The sequence below is a fragment of the Nomascus leucogenys genome, chromosome 12, assembly GCF_006542625.1.
Source record: "Nomascus leucogenys isolate Asia chromosome 12, Asia_NLE_v1, whole genome shotgun sequence".
Lineage (NCBI taxonomy): Eukaryota > Metazoa > Chordata > Mammalia > Primates > Hylobatidae > Nomascus > Nomascus leucogenys.
In genome coordinates, this window is record NC_044392.1 from 77155072 (window position 1) to 77182797 (window position 27726).

Consider the following 27726-nt stretch of genomic DNA (forward strand, 5'->3'; position numbering starts at 1 on the left):
CCTTGATGTCACCATACTCTGTTCTGAGGAAGTGGCAGAGATAACCAGAATTATAGATTTTTAGGAGATTTTTATTAACCTCTTGATGATTATCAGGGTCATACAAATAGGCAGTAACATATTTCAAACCTAAATCAGAGGAGCAAATTTTGTGCCTTAATATCTTTTTCTTTAGAATGAGAATAACAACAGTATCTACCTCATCGGGTTTTTATAAACATAGGAGTTAATATTTATATCTACCTCATTGAGTGATTATGAAAATTAAATGAGTTAACATTTATAAAACACACAGAACAGTGCTAGTATATAGTAACCCCTTGCATAAATACCTACTAAATAAATTAAATATAATGTTTAAATTGTAAAGATTTGTTATTTACATAAATTTGAAGAACATTTATTAAAAAATAATTTTTACCAAACATTAACTGTACGAAAACTGGATTATTGCCAAAATTCTGGCTTTTTCATCTGAATTCAAATTAATCTATTTCCAAGTAGACTAACCTCAAAGACAAAGGAACCCAACCATTTTCTCACTGGAGGAGGAAATAGAAGATAGACCAGAAAAGTGAATCAGCTGTTACAGTCCAATGTGATAATTGCTTTGATAAGGGAACCCACGGGGTGCTATTAGAGATCAAAATGGCTCCAAGCATGATAGCCAGGGGGTTTCACAGGAGACATCTGAGCTGAGTTCTGATCAAAACTTGAAGTGCAGCTCTTCAGGAAAGGGAAGAGCGTGTGGAATGCACAGTTTGAAAATGACCTACACATGGAACTATGAGCAGAGTTCTAGCATCAGGCAGGTGTTGCAGCTCTAGCTGTGGAAATGCAATAGAAGCCGAGGCCCACAGATGATATTGTACCAAGATTCTCCCCTTAACGAGAATGTCATGATCAGATAAGGATTTTAAAAAGATCACCAGGATTGCATTAAAACTTTAGAAAAAAATTTGTGCTGAATAAATTATCCTTTCACTTGGCGTAATCAACATAGATTTAGCTGAGTAAAATGAAGGAATATTTAAATTTAAATTGAATTTAAATTTAATGTGTGTGTGTGTGTGTGTGAAGTAGGTTTACTTTTTATTTTTGTAAAAGGGAGAATGGCACCATTTTTATGGAATAAAACTACCACATAAACTTGTATGGATGTCACACATGAAACTCAACAGTTCTAAGAGGAAGACAATTCATATATGGACATTGCTTTCCAAATGTGCTATTTCATCCTCTATAATAATGGCAATCACTGTTGCACTTTTAAAGAAAAAAACTACACACACACAAAAATCTTTTTTTAGGCCAGGCACAGTGGTTCACAGCTGTAATCCCAGCACTTTGGGAGGCCGAGGTGGGCGGACTGCCTGAGGTGAGGAGTTTGACACCAGCCCAGCCAACATGATGAAAGTCTCTACTAAAAATACAAAAATTCGCTGAGCATGGTGGCGCAGGCCTGTGATCTCACCTACTCGGGAGGCTGAGGCATGAGAATTGCTTGAACCCAGGAAGCAGAGGTTGCAGTGAGCTGAGATGGCACCACTGCACTCCAGTCAGGGCGACAGAGAGAAACTCCATCTCAAAAAAAAAAAAATTTGTTTTTAGAGACAGCGTTCTGTCACTGAGGCTGGAGTGCAGTGGTACGATCATAGCTCACTGCAGCCTTGACCTTCTGGGCTCAAGCAACCTTCCTGCCTCAGCCCACAGCTGTGACTAAAGTAGAGACCACCATACCTGGCTAATTTCTTTCATTTTTGTTGTTTTTTGGTATAGACAAGGTCTTTCTATGTTGCCCAGGCTGATATGGAACCCTGGCCTGAAGTAATTCTCCCAAAGCATTGAGGTTACAGGTGTGAGCCACTGTCCCATGCCATATATATGTATATGTGTGTGTGTGTATATATATGTATATATGTGTATATATATGTGTATGTATATATATATATATTTTGAAAGCCCTCTCCATGAAGTATGTGTCCAATATATTAAGTCATCATCTTCTAAGTAGGTTCCAGTAACTCCTCCCTTTTGCCAGCATAGAACTTAGAACACAGAACCTTTTAATAATTTTGAGTTGAATTATTTCTGTTGTTCAATTATACCTACACAGCTAATATGTGGAGACATTTATTTACTTCAAGATTCTATTATTGGTGAATACTATCTTTTAATTTTAAGGTCAAACTTTTTTTTCACTATTGTTTCAGCTTAATTAATGAGTGCCTCCAGCACTTGCATTGTCACTCAGTATTCTTTTCATCCACCTCAGCCCTTTTTTTTGATAGCTTTACGAGCCACCAAATACTCAGAAATATAGTCATCCTTTGGTATATGCTAGAGAGTTGCCAGGACCCTTACATATACCAAAATTTGCACATACTCAAGTCCCTCAGTTGGCCCTCCATACAGGCAAATTTTGTATCCCACAAATACTACATTTTGAATCCTTGTTTGGTTGAAAACAAAAGCCCATGTATACTTGAGCCCAGCAGTTCAAACCTGTGTAAGTTGTATATCCATTATGGTCACTCTATTAAAACTCTTAATTGAATTCTTTCTAAGGCTTTGGAGGGATTTTGAGAAAGGAATTTCATATATGGGAGTATCATTGGTTTGCTTTTGCCTGGTTGATTCATATGACCAGTGCCAAAAGTAAAAATTACTTAGGATAATGTGATTTTAGTCAACATCTATGTCTTGTTTTTAATAACATAAGTTATACCTACTTATTGCAAAAAATGCAAACAATGTAGCATTGTGAAAAGTAAAATCTATCCCAAATCTTAGTCCACATTCCCTAAGGTGGGTTTACATATTTGTCTACATACTGTTTTTTTCATAACAAACATATTCCATACATCTAGGAATTGTATAGGAACAAATAACCTATTTTATTTATGGATTTAACAATTTGACTTCCTTTTTCACATCTTTTTTTAAAATTTTTATTTTTATCTTAAGTTCAGGGGTACATGCACTGTAAATCTATATGTCAGATTACTATTACTAATATATTATTTCTGAAATTGCCCACAAATATGTCATAAAATATAGAGCTTTCTCAGTTTTGAAGTTTGCTGAAAAGTTTACTTCTAGGGCATCTGTGAAAAATATATATTAGTTTTTTAAACTTTTCTAAAGGGGTTTCATTGAAATTAAGATAAACATACAACAGCTGTTTCAAAAATTAAGAAGATAATTTGCATAGCATGTGAGTATACAACACAAAATAATTTCTTTTTTTTTCTATGAAGCCTGGAATAATTATTTGATATAAATCAAAGAGTTTATGATGCTAGTGGGGTAATGGTCCAGGTGAAATAAGATTACAGTGCAGTAGGAAAGCTGTAATAAAAACTGTTAGTACTGTCATCAAGGTCTGTGAACGATCAAAAGTGTATTGAGCATCATGTAACAGCTGTCTAGAATATGAAGGAAACCATAGTTGTGGTGAGCACGGAACAATATCTTGGTTTGCAAAAAAAAATTACATATGGCTTGTTATTGTTAAATTAAAAATGGTAACTATAAATGATTGGACTGTAAAAAATACTCTGAACCTTGGGCTTCAGAATATGGCTACGCGTTAACTAAATGCATAACTATTCTCTATTATGGATATATGTGGTTACATTGATGTAAACTTACTCAAATTAATGTGGTATATAAGATATAGGTATTTCTCTATTAAAGCTATTAACTGAACTCTTTAAAACTCTTCAATTAAAACTCTTCTCTATTAAAACTCTTTAACTGAATTCTTTGTAAGGTTTTAGAAGGATTTGGAGAAAGGAAATTCATATATGGGAGTATCATTGGTTTGCTTCTGCCTGGTCAATTCATATGACCAGTGCAAAATGTAAAAATGGTTGGACTGAACACTTAAAGCATATGTCTATGTTTGTCAGATGTCTACTATGCTTATTGTGCATAAATAATTGTAAAACATTACTCTGACTCTTCACTAATTCCTTCCACATTAAAGAAGAGAAAACAATGTATAACTTTTACAGAACTTACAGAAAGAGAGACCATATTTGTACATGGATAGCCTATTTTGTCAGGGAAATTTGCTACCCTACCCTGGAACATGAGAAATATTTTGTTGCCATCTCATTAGATGATAACAATTGAAACAGGGAAGGGAGATAGGCTGTACAGAATAGATAGAGATAATGTGTGGAACAGGAATAAAGGAAAGCATCTTTTGTCATATATATTCTCATACTTACCAGTTGCATCCTTCAGATACTTTTCAAACATATGCAACCATAATAAAGATCAGTCACATTTTTAGCTAGAATGTAGCCATTTTCAAAAGTACAAGCTTCACAGTACATGTGTTGTCCAACCTGTCATTTTTAATTTAATTATTTTAGAAGAATATTTTTTACATCATACCATTACCATGGGGAAACAACCAAAAGCCTCAAGAACTAAGGATTCCATATACAATACACTGTAAATAATATTGGACCACTGATGAGATTGACATGTGTTTTTGTTGTTTGATTTCCTGATGTATAGTGACTGAGAAATGTTTCTTAAACACATATGAGCACTTATATATGTGCCAGCTAATAGGATATGCACTGAAAACCAAAGATGAATTATAGTCTTTCGTTTTATTTATTCATTTGAGATGGAGTATTGCTCTGTCGCCCAGGGTGGAGTGCAGTGGTGCAATTTCAGCTCATTGCAACCTCCGCCTCCCGGATTCAAGTGATTCTCCTGCCTCAGCCTCCTGAGTAGCTGGGATTACAGGCACGTGCCACCATGCCTGGCTGATTTTTTTGAATTTTTAGTAGAGATGGGGTTTCACCGTGTTAGCCAGGGTGGTCTCTATCTCCTGACCACGTGATCTGCCCGCCGTGGCCTCCCACAGTGCTAGGATTACAGGTGTGAGCCACCGTGCCCGGCCAAATTATACTCTTTGTCCTGGATGAACCCGTAATCTATCTTCATGGATTGCCTTAGGCAATAGTTTCTTTTCCCTGTATTTTTTTCATTAATTCATTCGTTCTTTTCACATTATTGAGTAGTTAAATGTACATGGTGCAGTGGCACTGGCATAATCTATTTTAATGGATTGCATTAGGCAATAGTTACTTTTCCTTGTATTTTTTTCATTCACTTGTTCATTCATTTCACATTATTGAGCAGTTAAGATGTACATGGTGTGGTGGCAGCTGCTGTGTAAAATAAAAAGAAGAACCATATAGCATTGATAACCTGCTCTCAGTATTAAGTTCTATTATACTAATCTCTACATGGTCAAATCCTACCTGTTCGTCAACTTTCAGCATAAGTTTCTCTATCTAAGAAGGCTTCTCTGGTTCTCCTGAGAGGAAAATAACTTTTCCTTCTTCTGAAATCCCGTATGGAGAAAATGAACACTTAAAGCATATGTATATGTTTGTCAGATGTCTACTGTGTTTAATGTACATAAATAATTATAAAACATTATACTTTGACTCTTCACTAATTCCTTCCACATAAGAGAAAGCCATATATAACTTTCAGAATATATTGAAGATTGTAGAGAATACCTGTTAAGTTACTAAAGAAATGCATGTAAGGGTATATAATCTTTAAAAATTATCGCAACAATTTGATGTACAAGTTATCCCCATTTGCAAATGAGAAAAGTCATGTCAGAGAGTTTAAGTCCTTTGCCTAACGTCTTAAAACCAGTAAAGTGAAGTCAACAATTAAATATGGGCAATCAAGCACCAGCACTTGTACTCTTAACCTCAATGCTACGCTTTCTGAGTTAATACACTTAAAGGCTTTGGATGAGCAAGCACATTTGAGCACTCAATATTAGCATACACGAAAGTCTGGGTGCATGCACACACTAAATACATATATGCTATGTATTATCTGACTGACTTATGCTAAATATAGACAGATTCTATAAAGCATCCTATCCGAGGTACATGGCTTATCACTATTTTCCTCATTACTACAGGACAGAGGAAACTCTGATCTTCTTGAATCTTGCCATCTTCCTCAATCCCTTTAAGTACATACTCTCAATCCCCACCATCTTTAAGGCGAATAAAGAATGGCTTCCTAGGAGAGGGTTGCTAACAAGCCCGTCCCTCCAGGACATAAAGCAGAGCTTTTATCTATGGTATTCTCTGGTTTTCTTGATTAAAGTGTACCTCACTTGTAGCTGCAGGTGACAGGGATCAAGTTATATCAGCTATTTTAGTGCCCAGATATCTACTGGGCAGGAAAACATTTAATGAATGTTTTTACGTATTTTTTCCTGGTATTCATTGACTTTACTGTTACTGTTTCTGTATTATTGATATATAAAAACTGGTGAATAGCTAATATTTAATTACTTCTAATAGTTGTAATTAATAACTTATTTTTTGTTCAGTTTTAACAATTCAGTTAATAAACCACAATCTTATGCTCCATAAATAAATTTCTAACAGAGAGAGTAGTCAGAATTGGGACACTTTTCCTTCATACGGCAACCTACAGTAATTTCATTCAATCCCATAATTTTCAGCATAATTATCAGTACGTTCGTTTAGCAACAACAACAAAAACAAACAAACAAACACCACCACCAACAAAAAAAAACCCCAAAAAACAAAAAACATTTTCTTTTGGCCTTTTGGTCATTGTTGTTTAGTGTTACTATTTAAATCTTTTCATTTATATATCGTTTATATTTCCAGTAAGTGAGAGCCCCAGTAGATTCAGAAATTGTTAAGTACTGATGCTACTTTCTTTATATGGGCTCTGTTCTCTTTTCATTCCTGGTTATAACTGTCTGGACCTGTATTCATGATGTGTGTATTTTCTTCCAATGACTGCTTTGCAGTTATTAATGTATACAATTTCCATCACATCTTTCATGTTCCACCACTGTATACCAAAAGCCTTCTTCTTTATCCAAATATCTTTCAGGGTAAGAAAGCAAAACAAATACATTTAAGAGCAACAGTCTTCAATAATCATAAATATATTTTTTCCTGTATAGTAAAATAGGACAAGCTTTGTTTAAAATTTTATAAAGGGTGATATGTACTAAGTTTTTATGAAGGTATTTTATTTGCTTGTAAGACAGCACAAAGTACTTGATTGAGGTTGTGGTTTCTTATGCTATTGAGGAATTTGTAGCATATTTAATTTTTAATAAGAATATGCTAATAAAAGTATATTTCCAGCACAAACCGCTAAATCACAGTTGCTTAAAATTGTAATAAAACTAGCTTCCTAATAATAACATATGAATTAGAAGAAAATAAATGTTACAGACTAGAACAGGCAATGGATTGAGTTAGAAAAGCTTGCCATAAACTCTGAGGAAGATTTAGGACAAGTCACTTTCCTTCTCTGAGTCATAGTGCCTCAATGACTACTAAGGTTGGGTAAGTCTTCAAAACTGCGTGATACTGTAAAACCTCAACCTTTTCATCTGGACTTGAGAAGCCTCTTGAGGAGACAGTCAAGACTACCTTTTAGTTTTTTTTTCCTAAACTAAAATTGGACTCCAGGAGAGATAATACTGTAGTCTTTTTCTAGCTGTGACTTCTTAACTGCTTTTTTCTCAGTCTTCGCATTACTGTGGCACGGAGGCACTGATGTCATCAAGAGATGGGGTCACTAGAACACCACCTTTTAAAATTCTAACCTGTTTTTGTACGTAGATGGGATAGTCCTGGGTGTAAGATACTAAATGTGTTTTAGTTATTTCCTCCACTGCCTTGGCCACTGGTCTTTTATGCTTGTGGGAGATGACTGGAGCCTCATCTATGAGGTGGAGATAGAAGTAGTCTTATAAATTTTTAGGAATCTGTTATGGATGAAGAGAAATAATGAGTATGGAATTTAATGTAAGTCCCTTCATTTAATTCAAAATATGCAAAAAGTATAAACTATACATTTTAAAGCTATTATATGGTAAAACCAATAATCCCCTGACATAGACTTCAGAAAATACTTACAGGAAAGTTCTCAACTGTGTTTTATTCCCGGCTTCCTGGTTATTATCATCCAACAAATAATTTTGAGCATCAGTTATGTGAATTGTGTTCTGTTCTAAATTTGCTTCTCTTGAATTGTTTTGAAGCACCCATGTGCAAAAGGAAATTTCTAGTAGGTAAATAGCTCTTTAAAATTATGTTTGGTATTAACTTGTAAATACAAATAAATATCAAAAGCCTCAAAACATGAACATCACAGGTGTGGTTAAAAGGCGAATCGTGCACAGCATTAAAAATTCAGTTATTTTCATTGATGTTATCATAGCTTCCAGCTCAGTATAATAGAGACTGAGCCAAGATGCATATTTAAGAATATTCAAAGTTAGTTCCAGATAGCCCTAAGCTATTAAGAACCTGTGGTGTAATCAGAGAAGCAGAGTCAGAAGTACATAGGAAGGGCTGTTAATGGATTATTAAGAGAAGCACAGAGGTATAAATAGGCAGATAATTATTGGAAGCTGAGGATGGCTTTTGGCTGTTTTGACTGCTTAATGGATCAGAGCATGGAGTTAGTCCTATCCTGTTTTAAAGATACCAGCCATCTTTCTTGTCTCCTTTTATTATGATAGGGTCTGGAAGCAAAGGATGAGGATAAAAGTTGTGGAACTCATACATGTATGACACTTCCAACTTCGATTTCTTTATTCATATTTCTTTTCAGCCTGATAGTTGATTCTGCCCAGTTTTCAGTAGACATATTGCACCATTGAGGAAGATATTAAATTATGTATTTTCCTACACTGGTGCTTATAGGGTAGGGAAACAAGGTTTTGAATCCATCTGATACATCTAAATTAGGTAGACTTTCCAAATGATGATATAGAACATTAAATATCTAAGGAAATGCAATATTAATATTAGGAAAATATTTATATTTTAATATAAATACTTTCTTGCTTAATGCCATTATATATAGATTAATGTAGATTTACATAGCCTGATGAAACAATGCTGACTCAATTAAACCAAACTCTAGCAAAGCTAAGACAATGCAATGTGAGTTTTAAGGGTTTCAGATAGATTTGTGTGTATGCGTTTTTTTATTATTATTTTTTATCTGAGAAAGAAATTAATTCAGCCATTTAAACTCATTGAGTAGAAAATTCTTTAACAAGCATAGGTTACAATTCCAAATGCTGTGGGTGGTTACCAATAAAAGAAGCAGGCATCTGTTCTCAGATGTGTGAAGAATGAAATGCCACTTGTTTCATTACTCACTATAATATTTTTGGTGTCATACTATGGAGTCAAACTGTCTAGCCTCACGGATATTTGGGAAGAGGAATCATGTTTCTCTTTCTCTAGAGAAATATCATGGATAAATATATCTTTAATAGTTTTTGGCCTTTAAGTAAAAGTACTTAAGTTTTCGTACATTTTTTATGGTCATGTCGAATCATAAAAAATTAACGTTGATTAAGTATTGTATATTTTGCTCTTCGAGAAATTAATTGTTATGCTTTGTATTAAATATGAAAATTTAAAAAGTGTATGCCTAGTGAAAACTCTTAAGTTGGTTCCTTGTAGTTTAAAAAAATCAAATACACTTCTTTAACTTTATGTATAGCAACTATTTGGGGGAAAAGTATGACATAATTGTTTCTCTGAATTAATTTTTGCTGCTTATGCATTTAAAAATAAACTGCAGTATAACAGAGTAACTTTGAAAGGTAAAAGGGGAATTAAATGACTAAAGATGAAAACAAGTGTAATTTAAATGTTACTTTTAAGGAGAAATTTATGTGGAACTGTGGTTTACAATAATTGTTGACATATTTCCCTAAGTACTGTGTCTGTGATTTTTCATGGTATCAATCATTTAAAGCAATTTAGGTAATAACATTCTGACATGCATTTCTGCTATTTTATTTACACCATTTGCCTATATCATTGTAATGCAGTACCTTTCTGATTTGGTGCAGTAAATGCACTCTGTAATATCTATTATGGCATGGTCAAAGGATAATTTATTGTCAAATAGGAAAATAGGTCAACACTAATGTCACTTGATGATCAACCCCCACCCCTCAAAGTTTAATAAAACATCTCACCAGTATGCATTCCAGTGCAGTGGTTGATATTTTATTAGGACTACCTGGCTATAGCAGTAGTGTAATTACTGAGCTGTCAGAGTGATAAGTGGGATTAATGGCAGCCTGATGCACTTTAGTCTGCAGAGCGCTGAGAGAATTGCAAGATGGTATTATTATCAGAGTCTGCCCATTCTGGCATATTCATGACACCAAAGGAAAAAAGAATGCTACAATTCAGGTTTGCGTGGCCCTGCCTCATTAACATCTGACATTTTCAACAGCTGTTATTTGTGAACTAGCTCAATAATAAAAGGAGAATTATTTGGTAAAGAGGCTTAATAACCACAACTAAAAATCCTTACATTGTCAGTGCTGTTAAGTGAATCTGTTTATGTTGAATATAAGATTTCTCTGGAAGAACAGAAAAATACACTGCACATTAATTTGGTTCCCTTATATCTGCTGACATTAAAACTTTATTTTTTAATTGTGTTATTATTCAAGTTGGGTGTTAGAAAAAAGAAAAGCAGGAAACTTGTGACTTCATAGAGATAACCAGAATCCATATGATGTGCCATATATACGGTGTGTGTGTGTGTGCTTACTCTTGTGTAATGGCAGATATTTTTACAACTGTTTAAAAGACTTTTTTCAACAATAAGATGATATTTAAGTTGGCATATTATTTACTTTTTAGCTATTTTATATTGCGACATTAAAGAAAATCCTTTCAAACCACTATTAATGCTCAGTATATTTATCTGCATGACAGTTACACATATAAATATCACCTCATTTTAACATCAAGGACCAAATAGGCCATACATTATGGAGTTTTTTTATTGTTTGCAATGTATGCTGCAGATTATACTTTGAAAAAATTATTTTTGAACTCAGTAATAGTGTTTCAGGGAAAAAATGTTAAGTATGAGCAGACAGGAGTTCAACTAAATGATAGATGTGAATCTAACAATGGCATTTAGAGAAATGATAGGGGAGAGGTTTAATGACTACATTTCAGAGAGGACAATTGATTATGAAAAGCCTTTGGTACTCATTATGTAAAATTTAATTTAGAGAGAAGGCTAAGGGCACAAACCAGAGAAAAGAGATCATATTTAAAAACAAGATATTAATTAGGTACTGAGAAATTGGTTCAGACAATGAAGAGGGCTCTCTTACTCACAAAAGAATGACAAGGAGACTGGTATTGTTTTCATGAAGGAAATGAACCGAGGTCTATACACGTGGAAGTGTATAGAAAATGAGCTAGCTAGTCACCTTTGTCACTGAGCAACGTAGGATTCATTCTTAGTGAAATTCTTGGAGAATGCTGTTTTTCTGACACATGTGGCAGTAGTATATTTTCTTTAGTTGTCTATCTCCACACTCATTTCTTTCTACTCCCACTCTCACTTTATGCTAGACCAAATTCATTAGTTCACCTACCCTGTCACGTTCTTTTCTTTCCAGGCACTGGTGCATACTTTTTCTATTCTTGGGTAATTATCCTGAGTGACCCTGCACTCAGAATCCCACTGTCATTTGCTTTCCTAATGTCCACTCATTCTTCAAGCTTCTATTTCAATACTATTCCTCCCAAGAAGCCTGTCCTGACAACCTCCCTCCAGGACTACTGTCTTTCATCTGTGTTCCCTTAGCATGCTATATTTCACCCAGATTCTCATTGACCACATTGACCAGTGTGTGGCTTTTTCTGTGTCTGTACTTCATTCAAACTACATGTTCTATGATGGCAGGACCATGGTGATATTTTTCCAACACTTTTATATTCTCATATCCCAGGGTCTGCTATGTAATGCAGGCTTATTAAATATGTATTAAATGAATGAATAAATGAAAAACACACATAAGTTAATGTGCAAATAAAGGATGAGTCTGGCCATTGGTTTTAGTTGTCCTGAATGAATAATTATAGAATGTTCTAATGTTCTAATAATGTGGTTCCAACTATGAACACTAGAATCACTTCAGAGGCCCTTTTCAAAATGCAGATTCCCAGGCCAGTAACTTGGACTCAGTAGGGGCTCCTCTGTGAAGTCTGTGCCATTTATCAAGCTTCCCAGGTGGTTCTTAGGTGCAACAAAGTTCGAATATATCTCTGGCCGGTCCCCCGGAGAGGAGAATCAGATGAGATTAATATGCAGGAAGTTATGTGCAGGTTAACATCTGTAGAAGAGTGAAGGAAATGGGATTGAGCAAATAGTCACAATAGATGCTTCAATGGCTCCTTGCAGACTAGTTCCCCAAATATGGGAATGGGTAGAGAGCCTCTAACCCCACTCACTGACCTTGAATTGGATGTGTGCTGCTACTGGAAAGGAGGCTGACCTTGTTGGAGCCCATTCTCTTCAGCAGCAGAGGGAAGGCAGCTGTGGGAATAAAGCTTTGGTCCTGAAGGGGGTGGATCTGGGCTATGCTTTGAAGCATCTATTACAGAACTCAGTTGTCCTGTGAATGGGATGGAGGCTGAAAGACTTCAGAAAATTGGAAAGAGAGAGAGAGGTAGAGAGGGAAGCTGGAAGGAAGGAAGAGTGGAAGAAAGGATATTTCAAGTGGTAAAATAAGACTTTACCTTTGATCTTTGCATTTGTATAATAGGGCGCGGTGGCTCATGCCTGTAATCCCAGCACTTTGGGAGGCCGAGGGGGGCAGATCACGAGGTCAGGAGATCAAGACCATCCTGGCTAACATGGTGAAACCCCGTCTCTACTATAAATAGAAAAAATTAGCCGGGCACGGTGGCGGGCGCCTGTAGTCTCAGCTACTTGAGAGGCTGAGGCAGGAGAATGGCATGAACTCGGGAGGTGGAGCTTGCAGTGAGCTGAGATAGTGCCACTGCAGTCCGGCCTGGGCGAAAGAGCAAGACTCTGTCTCTAAAAAAAAAAAAAAAAAAAAAAAAAAAAAAAAAAAAGAATTACAAACCTTATCATAAAAAAGTGCATGCAAGTATTGTCAGCATAGTGAAGGATTAAACAAAACTGATAGAGTGAGGGAATGGTATGTCCTAAATAAGTATGATTCTCTTAAAATCAAGAAGGAACTCTGAGAGGAGGGGCAGTTACTAGCCAGCATGATTCTCATTTATGCATCCCAAGAGGAGTGCCAAAGGTGAAACACAGAAACTTTGTATTTATTGCTTAAAAATGTTTTGTACCTAAAAATGATATAATTTTATTTTTACTTACTAGACACGGACTCTGAATGAGTATAAGGTAGAAAATAGATTATCTCACTTATCTTGTAGTTTAACATAGTTATTTTATTTCCTAGATGCCTGAAATGTGCAGATGCCCCCTGTCAGAAGAGCTGTCCAACTAATCTTGATATTAAATCATTCATCACAAGTATTGCAAACAAGGTAAATTCAGATTTAACTCTGCAAATGAAATAATAACAGTATTTGATCTTGTTCTCTATTATATGTGGGTACAACGTACAGCTTGTCTTAGCAAATCCAGTTAAAGCATTAAATATGACATCTATAGGCATTTAAAAATGTGGCACATTTATTAATTAAGCACTTCTAAGTTGCGATTTGTCATGAAAATCCAGGTTCATTGTTTTTTGTTCTGAAAATTAGTTTGTGTTAAAATGAATGATTTTTAAAATTCAAGACACTGAAAAGATTGATTTTAGTTTATGCTTGCTAAATACTAATAGACAGGAACTGTCATTGATCATTAAAACACATTTATGATTTGTGAAATATCTATGAAAGTGTGCTTTGATAGTAAGTCTAGCGCATAGAGATATCAAGGGAATAGACTTTTTTTAACTAAAATTCAGTTAATTTGTTTGACTCGAAATAATTCATAATGACTTATAGAGTTGTAGCAAAAAAACTACACAACAAAAATTAGAAGAAAAGGCTTATATGGGCATGAGTAGAACAAAAGGAATTTTGATCTTTAATTTTTTAAAAAATCAATGTAAGTCTAAGCCCAGTTTTCATTCACTAAGTGAATGGTTCATTGATTGAATAATTAATAGTACCTACTGTTTTTGTGAAGAGAGCATTGAGAGCTCTTGCCCAAGTGTCTAATCCTTTAAGGATGAGCAAAGGCTGAACAAAGTCTCCCATAAAGATACAGAGAATCCTTTCACAAGGTTTAACACTTATTTTCTAAAATGCTGTAAAGATACCTTAACTCCTAGTTCTTCAACAACCAGGTACCTTTTTACATATAAAGATTATTTCTTAATATTTCAAGTACTTAAAATAGATAATTTAGGAGAAAAATGATAAATACTTTTATATCAATTTAGGGTTTTGAAAGAATTTAAAAATTATTCCTGCATGGTCAGATTTATTAGGATTTGAAGTCTGGTTTGAATTTTTAGATAAACCACTTATTGTGAAAATGGGGATAATTACCTCCTTACTTTCACTTATGAAGGAAAGGTAGCATCTATCTTACAGAGTTGTAGTATAAACTGAATAATATTTTTATATGAAAATGTCTAATATAGTGATTACTCAACAATTTTTTATTTGGAATTATTAGTTTCCCTATTCATTCAGTATGGTAAATACTATAGAAGTGATTGCTGATTTTGAAATAAATTGCTATTTATAAATTCACATTTTTTAATAAAGATCTCATCAGTAAAGGAGCGTCCAAAGTTTGAAGTCTAAAGTATTTTCGCCAAAAATATATCTAAATTAACACTCTTCATATCAAGCATGAGGAAATATGAGAATTATGATGGACTATCTTAGAAGATCCATGCTACCGCAATTTTTTCATAGATATTTCAGAACCAGTAGTTATTTTATGAGTACACACTTCATTTATTCAAGGTCTACACAAATATATAGAAAAAAAGACAAAAGGGATTCTTAGAGAAGTTTACAAAATGTCTAAGCAAGATCACAGTCATCTCTATTTTTGGAAATCTACTTTCTGTTTCATTAATTTATTCATATTCTTTACCTAATGGAACATTGTGCTTAGATATCTATTTAAAAGATTTTTATATGAATATGAGATATTTGAAGATGATTAATTGAGAAGATAATATGTTGTCAAACCTCAAAAAAAAAAAAACTCCCATAATTTTTTGTTGAAGGATCACTGTAGCAATCATAAAAGGTCAAAGGTTGTTCTTTAAAGCCTGCAGCTTTTTAGATATTTACCAGCTGTGTACAATGTAGGCTGTCCCACATTGCTTTGCCAGTGGACCTCAACGCAGGAGGGGAGTTCTTTCCAGGTTGAGAGGGTAATTGAATCGCCAGACTCAATGAGCCTTGCACCTCTTTGAGAAAAGGATGTCACTTGTTTTGTATTGTGTTAGGCTTCTGTGATTCAGTGGAGTTTAGGCCAATACTTCCATTCTTTATTTTCTTACAAACTGGATTACAGCTCTGGTTTTGAAAGGTACACTCAATTCTATTGTCCCCCCCTCAGTCAGTTTTTCTCTGTTTGGTTTGTGCAGGCTGTTGTTTGCAATTGTATCTCTCAATTGGAAGTACACATTTCAGATTCATCAAACTGTGAATACTGGGTTATATTTCTTGATAGGTTTTCTTTTAAAAAACGCTACTTTCTATGAGAATGCATGAGATCAGTCTATAAATATAGTGAAATAAATGGCTGTTTTAAACAGTGTTCCTTGATTTCGTGATCCTGTATTTAAAACAATAGAGATATGTTCTCTTTAAAACTTTTACATTAAAGTGTAAGCCATCAATTTTTCCATGATTTTGCATGTGTTTATAAAATCTGCGTACTCAGATTAGTGTGGCTTTTGTGTATAGATAAATAAATGTATAATATATGTTACAGAAAAGCTGACTAAATTACACAATGTAAAAGAAAAGTTTTTTCTTTGTGATAGATCCTTATTAAAAGTAACTGGAAGTTAAAGGAACAACAAAATCGAAGTAGCAGAAATATTGATAATAATGTTTGCATTTATAAGAAAGTTACATTGATATGTGTGTGTTTGTATGTGTGTATGTATGTCTGTGTGTGTGTATATATATATGGTTGAGAGGGATATATGTTATATATATATTGTACACACACACACACACACACACCCATATTACAGCTGTTACAAAGCAGAAAAGCAGAAATGTAACCAATAGATTTGGTGCTTTCTGCTTTCCAGTTTGCCTTTCAGTTTCAATGGCTGAATGGTTTATACTCTTATCAAACAAAATATTGATCATTTCCAGAATAACTTTGTAAAGCTTTGCTCAAATTCTGACTTCCTTGCTCAGTAACTGTAGTTGCTCCCCAATGCCTAGAAACAAATGTCCAAATACATAGTCTATTATGTAAGTTGATTGGGGTTTCTCCCACTATTAAAGAAGTAAATAGAAGAAAAAATGTTAGAAAGTCCGTAATTTATCACCCAATAATTTTTTAAAATGTAAAGATTTAGATATATGCAACAAAAAGTAGTGATAAGATTTCAGGTTTCCCTTGGTACACGAGGTCAGTTTCTTCATCTTTATTGTTGGATAATAAGTATTTACCCCTCTATCCATTTAAAGAGTATTGACTTATCTATCTGCCGTAAGATGGTGCTCAAGAGAACAAAGCTTTAAAACGAAACAAAACAAAACAAAACAAAACCTCTATCTCCTTTGACCAGCATGTCTCCAAAGTTATAGAATTACAGTTAGGAGGAATATTTTAGAAAATGTCCATAATAGACAAATATTTAGAAACAGAAAGTAGATAAGTGATTTCCTGGGACTCCGTTTGGAGAGTTGGGCAAAAATAGGTGAGGAGTATTTATAAAAGTGGGTAATGACTACTAGTGGTGATGGAGTATCTTTTTTGAGTGATTCAAAAATCAGTGTTCTAAATTAATTGGTGTACATATGCTATGTGAATTATATCTTAAAGCTCTACACACACACACACACACACACACACACACAAATGCACACACACACACCCCCACCTCTATCTCTGTTATATTCCTAGAGGGTACACAAGACATAATCCTGCAGAGCTGCTGAGTTGAGTATGCCATGTGATTTAAATAAGTAATTCTGAACTCATGTGCCAGTTTTCATTACAGATGACCTGCCAATTTTGGTGTATGTATTATGGGTTGGCTTGTGTCATTTAGAATATCAATGTGAGTGGGTTTTGTGTCATAAAATAAGGTTTAATTCTAATTACCTCTTTCCATGTTACAAGATGTTCTGTGGATATTAATTCTCTCTTTTAAAATTTGATGAGAGTAGTATAATTGCTTTATTTAGTCAATATTGGATTAGCTTTATTCACATTTTTGTCAATTTTTTCAGTGCTGCAATTTCCATGTGGAAGCAGTTCTACTTGGAATAAATAAAATTTTATTCAGAAAGGGTTTTTTTTTGTTGCCAGACTATCTTAATTTTTGTTTCTGAACTATTTTTATTTCCATTTTTTTACTTTTGAAAAGTTTTTCCACTAATTACAGAATTCAGGGTTGGCAATGATTATTATTATTTTTCCACTTCATAGAACTTAGCATTTTGGGGCCTTTTATCATACAATGCTACTATTGAAAAATGAATGGAAGTCTAATTATTGTTCATTTGAGGTTAATATGCCTTTGGGGTGCTGTTTTAAAGATCTTTTAGTTTTTGATGTTCAACAATTTTACCATGACTTATCTAAGTCCATATTTCTTTTTATTTGTCCTACTTATTTTTCTTTGGAATTATTGAAACTCGATTGATTTCTTTCATCATGTTGGGAAATATCTCACTGTCTCTCTTTATGAAGCTCTTATTAGATACATGTTAAATCTTTTTACTTTGTTCTCAATGACTCTTACATTTCATACGTTTGTCTTTTTATTTACAGTATGGGGGTTTCCTTATAGATAATTTCCTTCAATTCTATTTTGAAGTTTACTAATAATTTCTTCACCAGTATCAAATATGCTGTTAAAATGGTCCATTGAGTTTTGAGCTACAATTATATCTTTCATTTCTAAGAGTTTTTGTGCTTTTTTTTCTAATCTGCCAGCTTTTTATTAATCTTTTCAAGACTTTTATTTTATTTATTTATTTATTTATTTATTTGAGACAGAGTCTTCCTCTGTTGCCCAGGCTGGAGTGCAGTGGCGCATTCTCAGCTCACTGAAAGCTCCGCCTCCTGGGTTCACGCCATTGTCCTGCCTCAGCCGCCCGAGTAGCTGGGACTACAGGCGCCCGCCACTACGCCTGGCTAGTGCATAGTGGCGGGCGCCACTTTTTTTTTTTTTTTTTTTTTGTATTTTTAATAGAGACAGGGTTTCACTGTGTTACCTAAGATGCTTTCCAACTCCTGACCTCATGATCTGTCCGCCTTGGCCTCCCAAAGTGCTGGGATTACAGGCCTGAGCCACCGCGCCTGGCCGCCTTTTATTTCTTAAAACTTAAAATATTTGTTTTCATATTCTGTCAATTTTACTATTAAAAGTCTCTGCGAGTCTGATGATACTGCCTGTTCTATCTGTTGCCTCCACTGAGTGCTTTGTGTTCCCTTGTACGTTCATTGAATTTTTATTATTTTTTTTTACTCTGCTCATTTGTGTTGATGCCTTATTGGAGGAAATCCCCTGAGAACCGTGAAGCATGCATGTTTCTTTACAAGGGATTTGTATTTGCTTCCCTCAGGCAGTGGCTTTACTGCCAGTCCTCTGGGACCACCTTCAACTAAATTCCTCACTTAATGTTTTTTTCCAGTCACCAAGATTGTGTGAATCAGGCCAAAAATACAAATTATAAATTTAATTTGCTAAGGACATTATTGTCCCTCCTTTTCTTGTGTACTCGTTTAAGACTGAAAAGTTTCTGTGCAATTCCAGGTGGGACCTAGGTGGGATTAATTTTAATTTCTCTTTCTGGTGATGTGGACTTACACAATCCTAGCTTTATGATTGAGTCTTCTGTTAGACTCAGACTTTAGGTGGGCCTTGGACTTTTTTTTCTAAAACCTATGTCCTCAGAGACCCTTAAAACAGAAGCCTTTGTTTACATGGTTTGGCAAATGCCTTTAAGATGATTCCCACTGATTTCTCTGGTCTACTTACTGCCTTGTTATTTTCAGTCCTTGGACATGCCTATTCATGACTTAAAAGCTATTTTCTTATAATTTTAATTTCTAATTAGAAGAGTCATAGCAGATAACTAGTTTTCAATATGCCCTGGAAAAGTGCAGTAGATATTGAAGAATGAGTGGATAGTCTAAACTGATGAAAAACCCAGAGATTTTGTAGGAAAATATAGGAGTAGCAATTGGGGAGATATATGGAAGAAAGAAACTTTAAAAAATAAAGACAAAATAGATTTATTATATCAGATACTGATACTATAAAGCTACTGTAATCAAAACAATGTAGTATTGGTGCAGGAATATACATTTCTCAAACAGATGAGAGTCTATAAATAGAACCAAGTAAATATGAGTATATAATATATAATAAGGAGGACATTTCAATTCAGTGGAAAATGAATTACTTCTTCAATAAGTAGATCTGGAATAATTTTGACTTTACTTTTAGACTCTTTCATAGGCTATCTCCTAGAATACTTTTCAGGTAGACTAAACTTCTACACATTAAAAGTACATATTTAAGGATAATTTTAATTACAAGCAGCTGTAAAATATAGGAGAGGAAATTTTACTACCTGCATTTTAAAAATATATTTTAAAATAAAAACTAACCACACTTGAAACCAAGTGAAAAATTATTTGCCATGCATGTTTCAGTCCAAGTGTTAACATCTTCGTTAATCAAAGAGCTCCTGAAAATTTATATGAGAAGGATAACTCAGTGCAGGCATAGGCAAAAATTTTACTATTATAGAAGTCATATAAGTGACTATTAATCATATTAAAGTTAGCCTACTTGCATATTAGTAAGATGTAAATGAAAAGATGAGATACCAGTTTTCTCTCATCAAATTGTTGAAGTTGAAAAGTAAACCCCTATGTTACTCAGCAGGAAGGAAAGAACTTTTATATGATGGGTATATATTTGAGAATTAAAAATATATGTACTGTTTCACCAGCGTGCTTTATTAATTTGTTCTACCTAGAGAAATAAAGTAATTACAATGTAAAGGGACACATATACGAGTATATTATTTAAAGCAATTATAGCATTGTTTGAAGTAATAAAAAACTGGTGAAGACTTTAGTATCCACTCAATATATTAGGCTATATTTATATTATGGAAGGTTAAGAAGCAATTCTTAAAATTGCGTTTTATATTTATTGGTCTGAAAGGATATTTGTAGTAAGTGAGAAAGGACAAATTGCATAGTAATGTGAAAAGCATGACACTGCTTTTAGAAAAAAATTTAATCTGTATATAAACAAAAAAGGGGAGGATGTAATTTAACTTTAGTTTCTTCATTTGATTAGGGTTAGTGTAGGGTGAAGTTAGGTTTCTAACATTTTCCTTATAAATCTCTAAATTACTTTGCTGCTTATAATGAACATACGTTTTATAATAAAAATAATATATTAAAATTCAGTCGTAATATTAAATAAAATAAAGCTGAGAGGTTTCACAATAGCACATGACAGACCCTATTCTAAGTTTTCATTGTGGTGTAAGGAGTGAGAGAAATATCAAGATTTTCTCCCCAAATTACTAAAATAGTTCCAAATATGTTTTTTGAATAATTAGTATACTAATGCCACCTTTATTGCCTATTTGATTCCATATTTATTTAGATCTATTTTCAAATCTTCTTTGTCTTACCTATCTATATGTAACAGGACCAAGCTGTTTTAATTTCTATGCTGTGTAGTATATTTTGTTATTAACTGAAAGCATCTCCTTGATATTACATTTATTTTCAAAGTATCCTAGCTTTTTTCTGCATGTAAAACTAGCTTTGTAAACTGAAAGAGTTCTACAGAATAAATGTTGAGCACCATGTTCAGACTATAATAAAATATTAATTTCTAATTATTAATGTAAATGTATGCCCACCTTGACTCATTCATTTATTACTAATGTTACTGTAGTTAATGTAACTATTAACTAAATTTTCCAGAATCCAGACTTTAATTTTAATAAATAACTTCCTAGTCTTGAATCTGGCAAATTGTGGAATACTAAATTTACTAGAGTTAAAGACAAAGGACTGGGGTATTATTGTTAAAATATCACATCTTAATTAATGTATGGTGTGAAAAGGATAGATGGATATAACATTATTTATTGAGTCATTAATGCTTATATAAAATGTATCTTGCTTCTGTTTTGATACATATATACCTTCACAAGGTTACATTTTTACTTTTTTTTTTTTTTTTTTTTTTGAGACCGAGTCTCGCTCTGTCACCAGACTAGAGTGCAGTGGCACAATCTCGGCTCACTGCAACCTCCTCCTCCCGGGTTCAAGCCATTCTCCTGCCTCAGCCTCCCGAGTAGCTGAGACTGCAGGTGTGTGCCACCACGCCCAGCTAATTTTTTGTATTTTAGTAGAGACTTGGTTTCACCATGTTAGCTAGCTAGGATGGTCTCCATCTCCTGACCTCATGATCCACCTGCCTCGGCCTCCCAAAGTGCTGGGATTACAGCTCCTGGCTCATTTTTACTTTTAATCACAGCTGATACAATGTGTAATGGTCACTGATTTTATTCACTTTTGCTTTAATAGAGGAAGTTCAGATTTGAAAAGCCTGTTGCTCAAAGCAAATGTTAGTCAATTATAAGTTATAAAATGTAAAATAAACAACTATAAGTCCAAGAGTCATGTTAGTATAAATGAGAAAGGATTTTTATTATACATCTTAAGCCGATTTTATATGAAACAAGTAACATCATATTGTTTGTGGTTGTGTGTAGTATAGACAAATTTAAACATATGCTTTTGTAAATATTTGATAAAATTGAAATTATTTTTAAAAAACACTAATGATATAAAAACTAAATATATATAAATGAAATTGGAATCACAACTATTTTCTTTCACAATATTAAGACAAGGAAAAATCTGTATAAAGAAACACGTAGAATACTAGTTTGGGTATTTTTAATATTAATAAGTAAAAGTCAATGTAACAGAATATAGACCAAAAGAAAATGTAATTGAACTAGGCATCTCATTGTATAGAAAAGACATTGGAAACCCAGCAAAGCTAGTGACACAGCTGCTTGATAGTATAATTGAATTTTCTAGATTTCTTGTTCAGTGTGCCTTTGTATTACACTATGCTATCGATATTAACAAAGTACGCAGATTATGAAATATTGTTAAAATATAAAAGGCTGGAACATTTGCTATCATGACCAAATTTTGTAAGTGCTATTAACATCTTGAATATTGAGTAAAAAGTATAATGTAATAGACTTCATGTTAAAGGAATTCGGGTTTAGTTTTTTTGAAAACTACTTTGAAAAATTAAATTATTATTATTATTATTATACTTTAAGTTTTAGGGTACATGTGCACAACGTGCAGGTTTGTTACATATGTATACATGTGCCATGTTGGTGTGCTGCACCCATTAACTCGTCATTTAGCATTAGGTATATCTCCTAATGCTATCCTTCCCCCCTCCCTCCACCCCACAACAGTCCCCGGTGTGTGATGTTCCCCTTCCTGTGTCCATGTGTTCTCATTGTTCAATTCCCACCTATGAGTGAGAACATGCGGTGTTTGGTTTTTGTCCTTGCGATAGTTTGCTGAGAATGATGGTTTCCAGATTCATCCATGTCCCCACAAAGGACATGAACTCATCATTTTTTATGGCTGCATAGTATTCCATGGTGTATATGTGCCACATTTTCTTAATCCAGTCTATTGTTGTTGGACATTTAGGTTGGTTCCAAGTCTTTGCTATTGTGAATAGTGCCACAATAAACATACATATACAAAAGTATAATAATAATAATTTAATTTTTCAAAGTAGTTTTCAAAAAAACTAAACCCAAATTTCTTTAACATGAAGTCTATTACATTATACTTTTTACTCAATATTCAAGATGTTAATAGCACTTACAAAATTTGGTCATGATAGCAAATGTTCCAGCCTTTTATATTTTAACAATATTTCATAATCTGCATACTTTGTTAATATCGATAGCATAGTGTAATACAAAGGCACACTGAATAAGAAATCTAGAAAATTCAATTATACTATCAAGCAGCTGTGTCACTAGCTTTGCTGGGTTTCCAATGTCTTTTCTATACAATGAGATGCCTAGTTCAATTACAATAAATCATTACACATGTGCATGTGTCTTTATAGCAGCATAATTTATAGTCCTTTGGGTATATACCCAGTAATGGGATGGCTGGGTCAAATGGTATTTCTAGTTCTAGATCCCTGAGGAATCGCCACAGTGACTTCCACAATGGTTGAACTAGTTTACAGTCCCACCAACAGTGTAAAAGTGTTCCTATTTCTCCACCTCCTCTCCAGCACCTGTTGTTTCCTGACTTTTTAATGATGACCATTCTAACTGGTGTGAGATGGTATCTCATTGTAGTTTTGATTTGCATTTCTCTGATGGCCAGTGATGATGAGCATTTTTTCATGTGTTTTTTGGCTGTATAAATGTCTTCTTTTGAGAAATGTCCGTTCATATCCTTTGCCCACTTTTTGATGGGGTTATTTTTTTCTTGTAAATTTGTTTGAGTTCATTGTAGATTCTGGATATTAGCCCTTTGTCAGATGAGTAGGTTGCAAAAATTTTCTCCCATTCTGTAGGTTGCCTGTTCACTCCGATGGTGGTTTCTTTTGCTGTGCAGAAGCTCTTTAGTTTAATTAGATTCCATTTGTCAATTTTGGCTTTTGTTGCCATTGCTTTTGGTGTTTTAGACATGAAGTCCTTGCCCAAGCCTATGTCCTGAATGGTATTGCCTAGGTTTTCTTCTAGGGTTTTTATGGTTTTAGGTCTAACATGTAAGTGTGTTATTATATTCTACAGTGGACATAAAAAGGTTTTTCAAAAAGGCCTCCATTCTAAGTACATAATTTAAAACCATTAATAGCTTCAAAATATAATTAGTATCGATTCTAATTATTAGAATTATATTTTGAAGCTATTAATGGGTTTAAATTATGTACTTAGATTGGAGACTTTTTGAAAAACCTTTATATGTCCGCTGTAGAATATAATAACACACTGTACTACGCATCACAACAGTCTGTCAATTAAGGAATTGCTCATATTCTTGTCAATAAAGAGCAAACTCTCACAAAATAGTCTGAGTTTTTGTATAGAACAAATGGTGTGATATTAGAGTCTAGATTTAATGGCATAAATAAACATGTCTTTTGGCATGGCATAAATAATCATTAAAGAAAAAGTTTTCGGCATTTTATATGTAAGTTATATATGTTTGAATATATATATATATTTCACATTAATATGAGATTCTTTGATTAATAATCTTCACCTTTCAATAATTTCTCAAACTTAAACATTCTCATTTGCTTGCAAGCTGTGTAATGTTCACAAATGAAATTGTAGAATTCTTTCAATGCCCAATGCTTTTTTTTCAACTCTAATGATGACTAGCTTTGACGTCTTTGTTTTTGTATTTGTATTAGTGTTTAGATGTAGAAAAGTATCCTATCTATTTGAAGCAAATTATACAAACTCTACTACACACTAAATAAAAGAGTATTTTATCTTTTTCTCTCTTCAAATTTCTTAATAACTTACTGGAAATGAAAAACTTAAGCCTCTAAATTTCTTATAAAATTTATTGCATTTATAATTATTTTCCCTGGATAAAGTGGGGCTTTTATAATTTTAGAACATATATTCATGTTATTTAATTTTAATTGATAATTCAAAGACTATAAAGCACTTTCTTATTTTTGCCTTTTATAGAGATGTTCATTTTCAATATTAAAAGATAAGTAGGCCAGGCGCAGAGACTAACACATGTAATCCCCTCACTTTGGGAGGCCGAGGCGGCTGGATTACTTGTAGTCAGGAGTTCAAGACCAGCCTGGCCAACATGGAAAAATCCTGTCTCTACTAAAAAAATACAAAAATTAGTCAGGCGTGATGGTGCATGCCTATAGTCCCAGCTACTCGTGAGGCTGAGGCAGCAGAATTGCTTAAACCTGGGAGGTGGAGGCCACTGCACTCCAGCCTGGGTGACAGAGCCAGACTCTGTCTAAAAAGAAGACGATAAGTAGTCATCAGTAGTTCAGTTTCTAGTATTATATACGTAGTTGACTACATGCTTACAGCCAAAAGGGGTTGATTAGACATGATCTCTGACCTTAATAAAACAAAAAATGAGACACATCATAAAAATATAAGACTACCGCAAATATATATTAACAAACACAATCATCAAAAGGCTGTTGTACAAAGTGCTTTCTGGCATTATGCTTCCAATTGGAAAAAAGCTGAAGTATTGATAAAGGTCTTTAAAAGAAATGTTATCTGAAAAGAATGGGTTTTGATACAGATGAAAGTTTTATTTCATTTAGCTGGAACAATATAGAGGCAACAATATTGATTCTTCATTCATATCTAGTGCTTACCAAAAGCACTCTCACATATTTGATGAATAAGGAATTGAATACATGTGCACACATAGACTAAGTTATTTTGACTAACTCATGGGGAAAATTGTAGGTTCTCAAGTTCATTAAATAGAGCAGGGAGGATAGATGCAGAAAATAGGAGTAATAGAAGTGACTTAAAATTTATATAGGTTCTATATAAAAAGTTGTACCACCATTTATATGCCCCCATGTCGTTGATTTTTTATGGTTTGGTAGATTGGTGACTTTCTCTACATACATTTTGCTTCTTTCTTTCTGTATTTCTTATTCTACTTCCTAACATGGAATATTTATTTTATATTTATTTAGTAAATATTAAAATCTTAAACTCACAGTATTAACATTTAACAAAATCTTTTTAGGGACAAAAAGCCTAAAGGGGTAGAGTGGGAACCTAAGTTCACTGAATCTATTGTATAGTACATAATGGAATAGGCATCTTATCCATTCAAAGTTAAAAAAATACATAATATAAATATGCCTGACGAAGAAAGAATTTTGATCTTCATGTCTCAAGTGATGAAACCGAGGCTGAGAGATATGACATTTCCCCAGTCATATTGCTTGTGCATAGTATAAGCAGAATTCAAATTCAGTTGATGGCTTCAAAGCTTGTGTACATGTGTGTGTGTGTGTGCACGCGTGCTTGTATGTGCCTGTGTTTTTGTTCCAGTTAAATGTCTCAGGATCAATAAAAACTTTATCTTCTACAAGAATGATTATTAATTTCCTTACATATATAGGCTTAAACGAGGCTCACTGAACTAAATGTATAGTTCTAAAAACGAATCATATTGTATAAAACTGATCTAAAATGTAGTATATCTAAGATATGAAAAGAGAATTTTTCAGAATAAAACTAGTCAAACCTATTCTTCTGTCTCCATTTTTTTTTCTACGAGAGTGTCAGTACGATGAGGGCAGGAATTTTCGTGTGTTCTGTTCACAATATATCTACATTCTTCTTTGCCAAATATCTGAGGACCCACAGGTTGTTCATTGAGGGATGGTGACAGCTTGACAGAGTGTTCTGTGTGCATGTACTTTCTGTCTGTGGTGCTAGAGACATTTTCTATTCAATTAATGTACATCAGTACATTCACCATTACAGCTTGAGCCAGAAATAAAAGTAATGTTAATTCACCCTTCTCACACATGCAAACTTCTTGAAGTTTAGCCCAAGTATTTTTTTAAATGCAGCAGATTGGAGTTTATCTTGGAAGGGTGCTTCCATCTGTGAAAACTGTCATTGGAAGAAGGAAGAACACTTTAAAATAAATCCACCAGCTGTATTGATAATCTTGTAGTGATATGAAGACTTGAATATGATAGGACTATTTGTTAAATTAGTTATACCATATGACAGGGTAGCGGCTTGCGAGTTTTCCATTTCTTGATAATGACTTTGGAAATCATTAAATTGTGGAGGAATGACACTAATGCAGTTTCATGCTGTAATTTTAAAATAAAAAGCAAAGTATAGAAGTTAAATTATTTTAAAATTAACTCACCTAAATGGCATATGTTGTGCCTATGGACATGCTTTAAATACCCCAAGGACTAATAGAAAATTCAACATCTGCAAATTGTGGGTAAATTAGTGGGCCAAAGAACATTCAATGCCTAATGTGTTGATTGGAAAACCACAAACATTTCAAATATTATTTTTGTCTTTAGATTTTTGTTAGAAGAAGGATTGAAAGTCCTAATGTTTTGTACATAAAATATCTCTATGCACAAAAAAATCAGATATGTATTTTGTATCCCTCCTGACATAGCCCTGTACATTTTTTCCTCACATGACGGAACACTGAAATGCTTGTGACTGATTGAATAACATGAACCAGTTGAAGTAGTGTGTATTTTCTAGAAGGAGACTGCCGGGGTGTCTATAAAGTACCCTTCTAAATTTAAATTTTCTAGCCTTTACTTTTAAAAAGAATGAAGAGCTCACGGAATAGAAATCAAACCTCTTATGTAGAAGGAGGATTCAAGAAATCTTCCCACTTGCTATGAGAGACAAAATTGATATTGATCTTGACATTCTCTGTGGGAAGAATTGAGGAGGTGTTCCCCTTCTAATAGGTTTCTGAGTGTCTTTGGCTCTGAGTACTAAGATCCCTAAACAATGGAGTTATCTACCATTTCTTCAAAGTTAT

At 33.7% G+C, this 27726-nt stretch overlaps 1 protein-coding gene across 1 annotated transcript in view; it reads left to right on the top strand.

Annotated features, from left to right (window-relative positions):
* The window catches only part of DPYD (dihydropyrimidine dehydrogenase), an 806347-nt gene that overhangs the window by 171279 nt on the left and 607342 nt on the right, over nucleotides 1-27726 (top strand). Inside the window, exon 4 of the mRNA XM_003260094.4 lies at nucleotides 13343-13430. Within this exon, the coding sequence (XP_003260142.1) occupies nucleotides 13343-13430 (88 nt within the window). The remainder of the gene's footprint in view (nucleotides 1-13342; nucleotides 13431-27726) is intronic.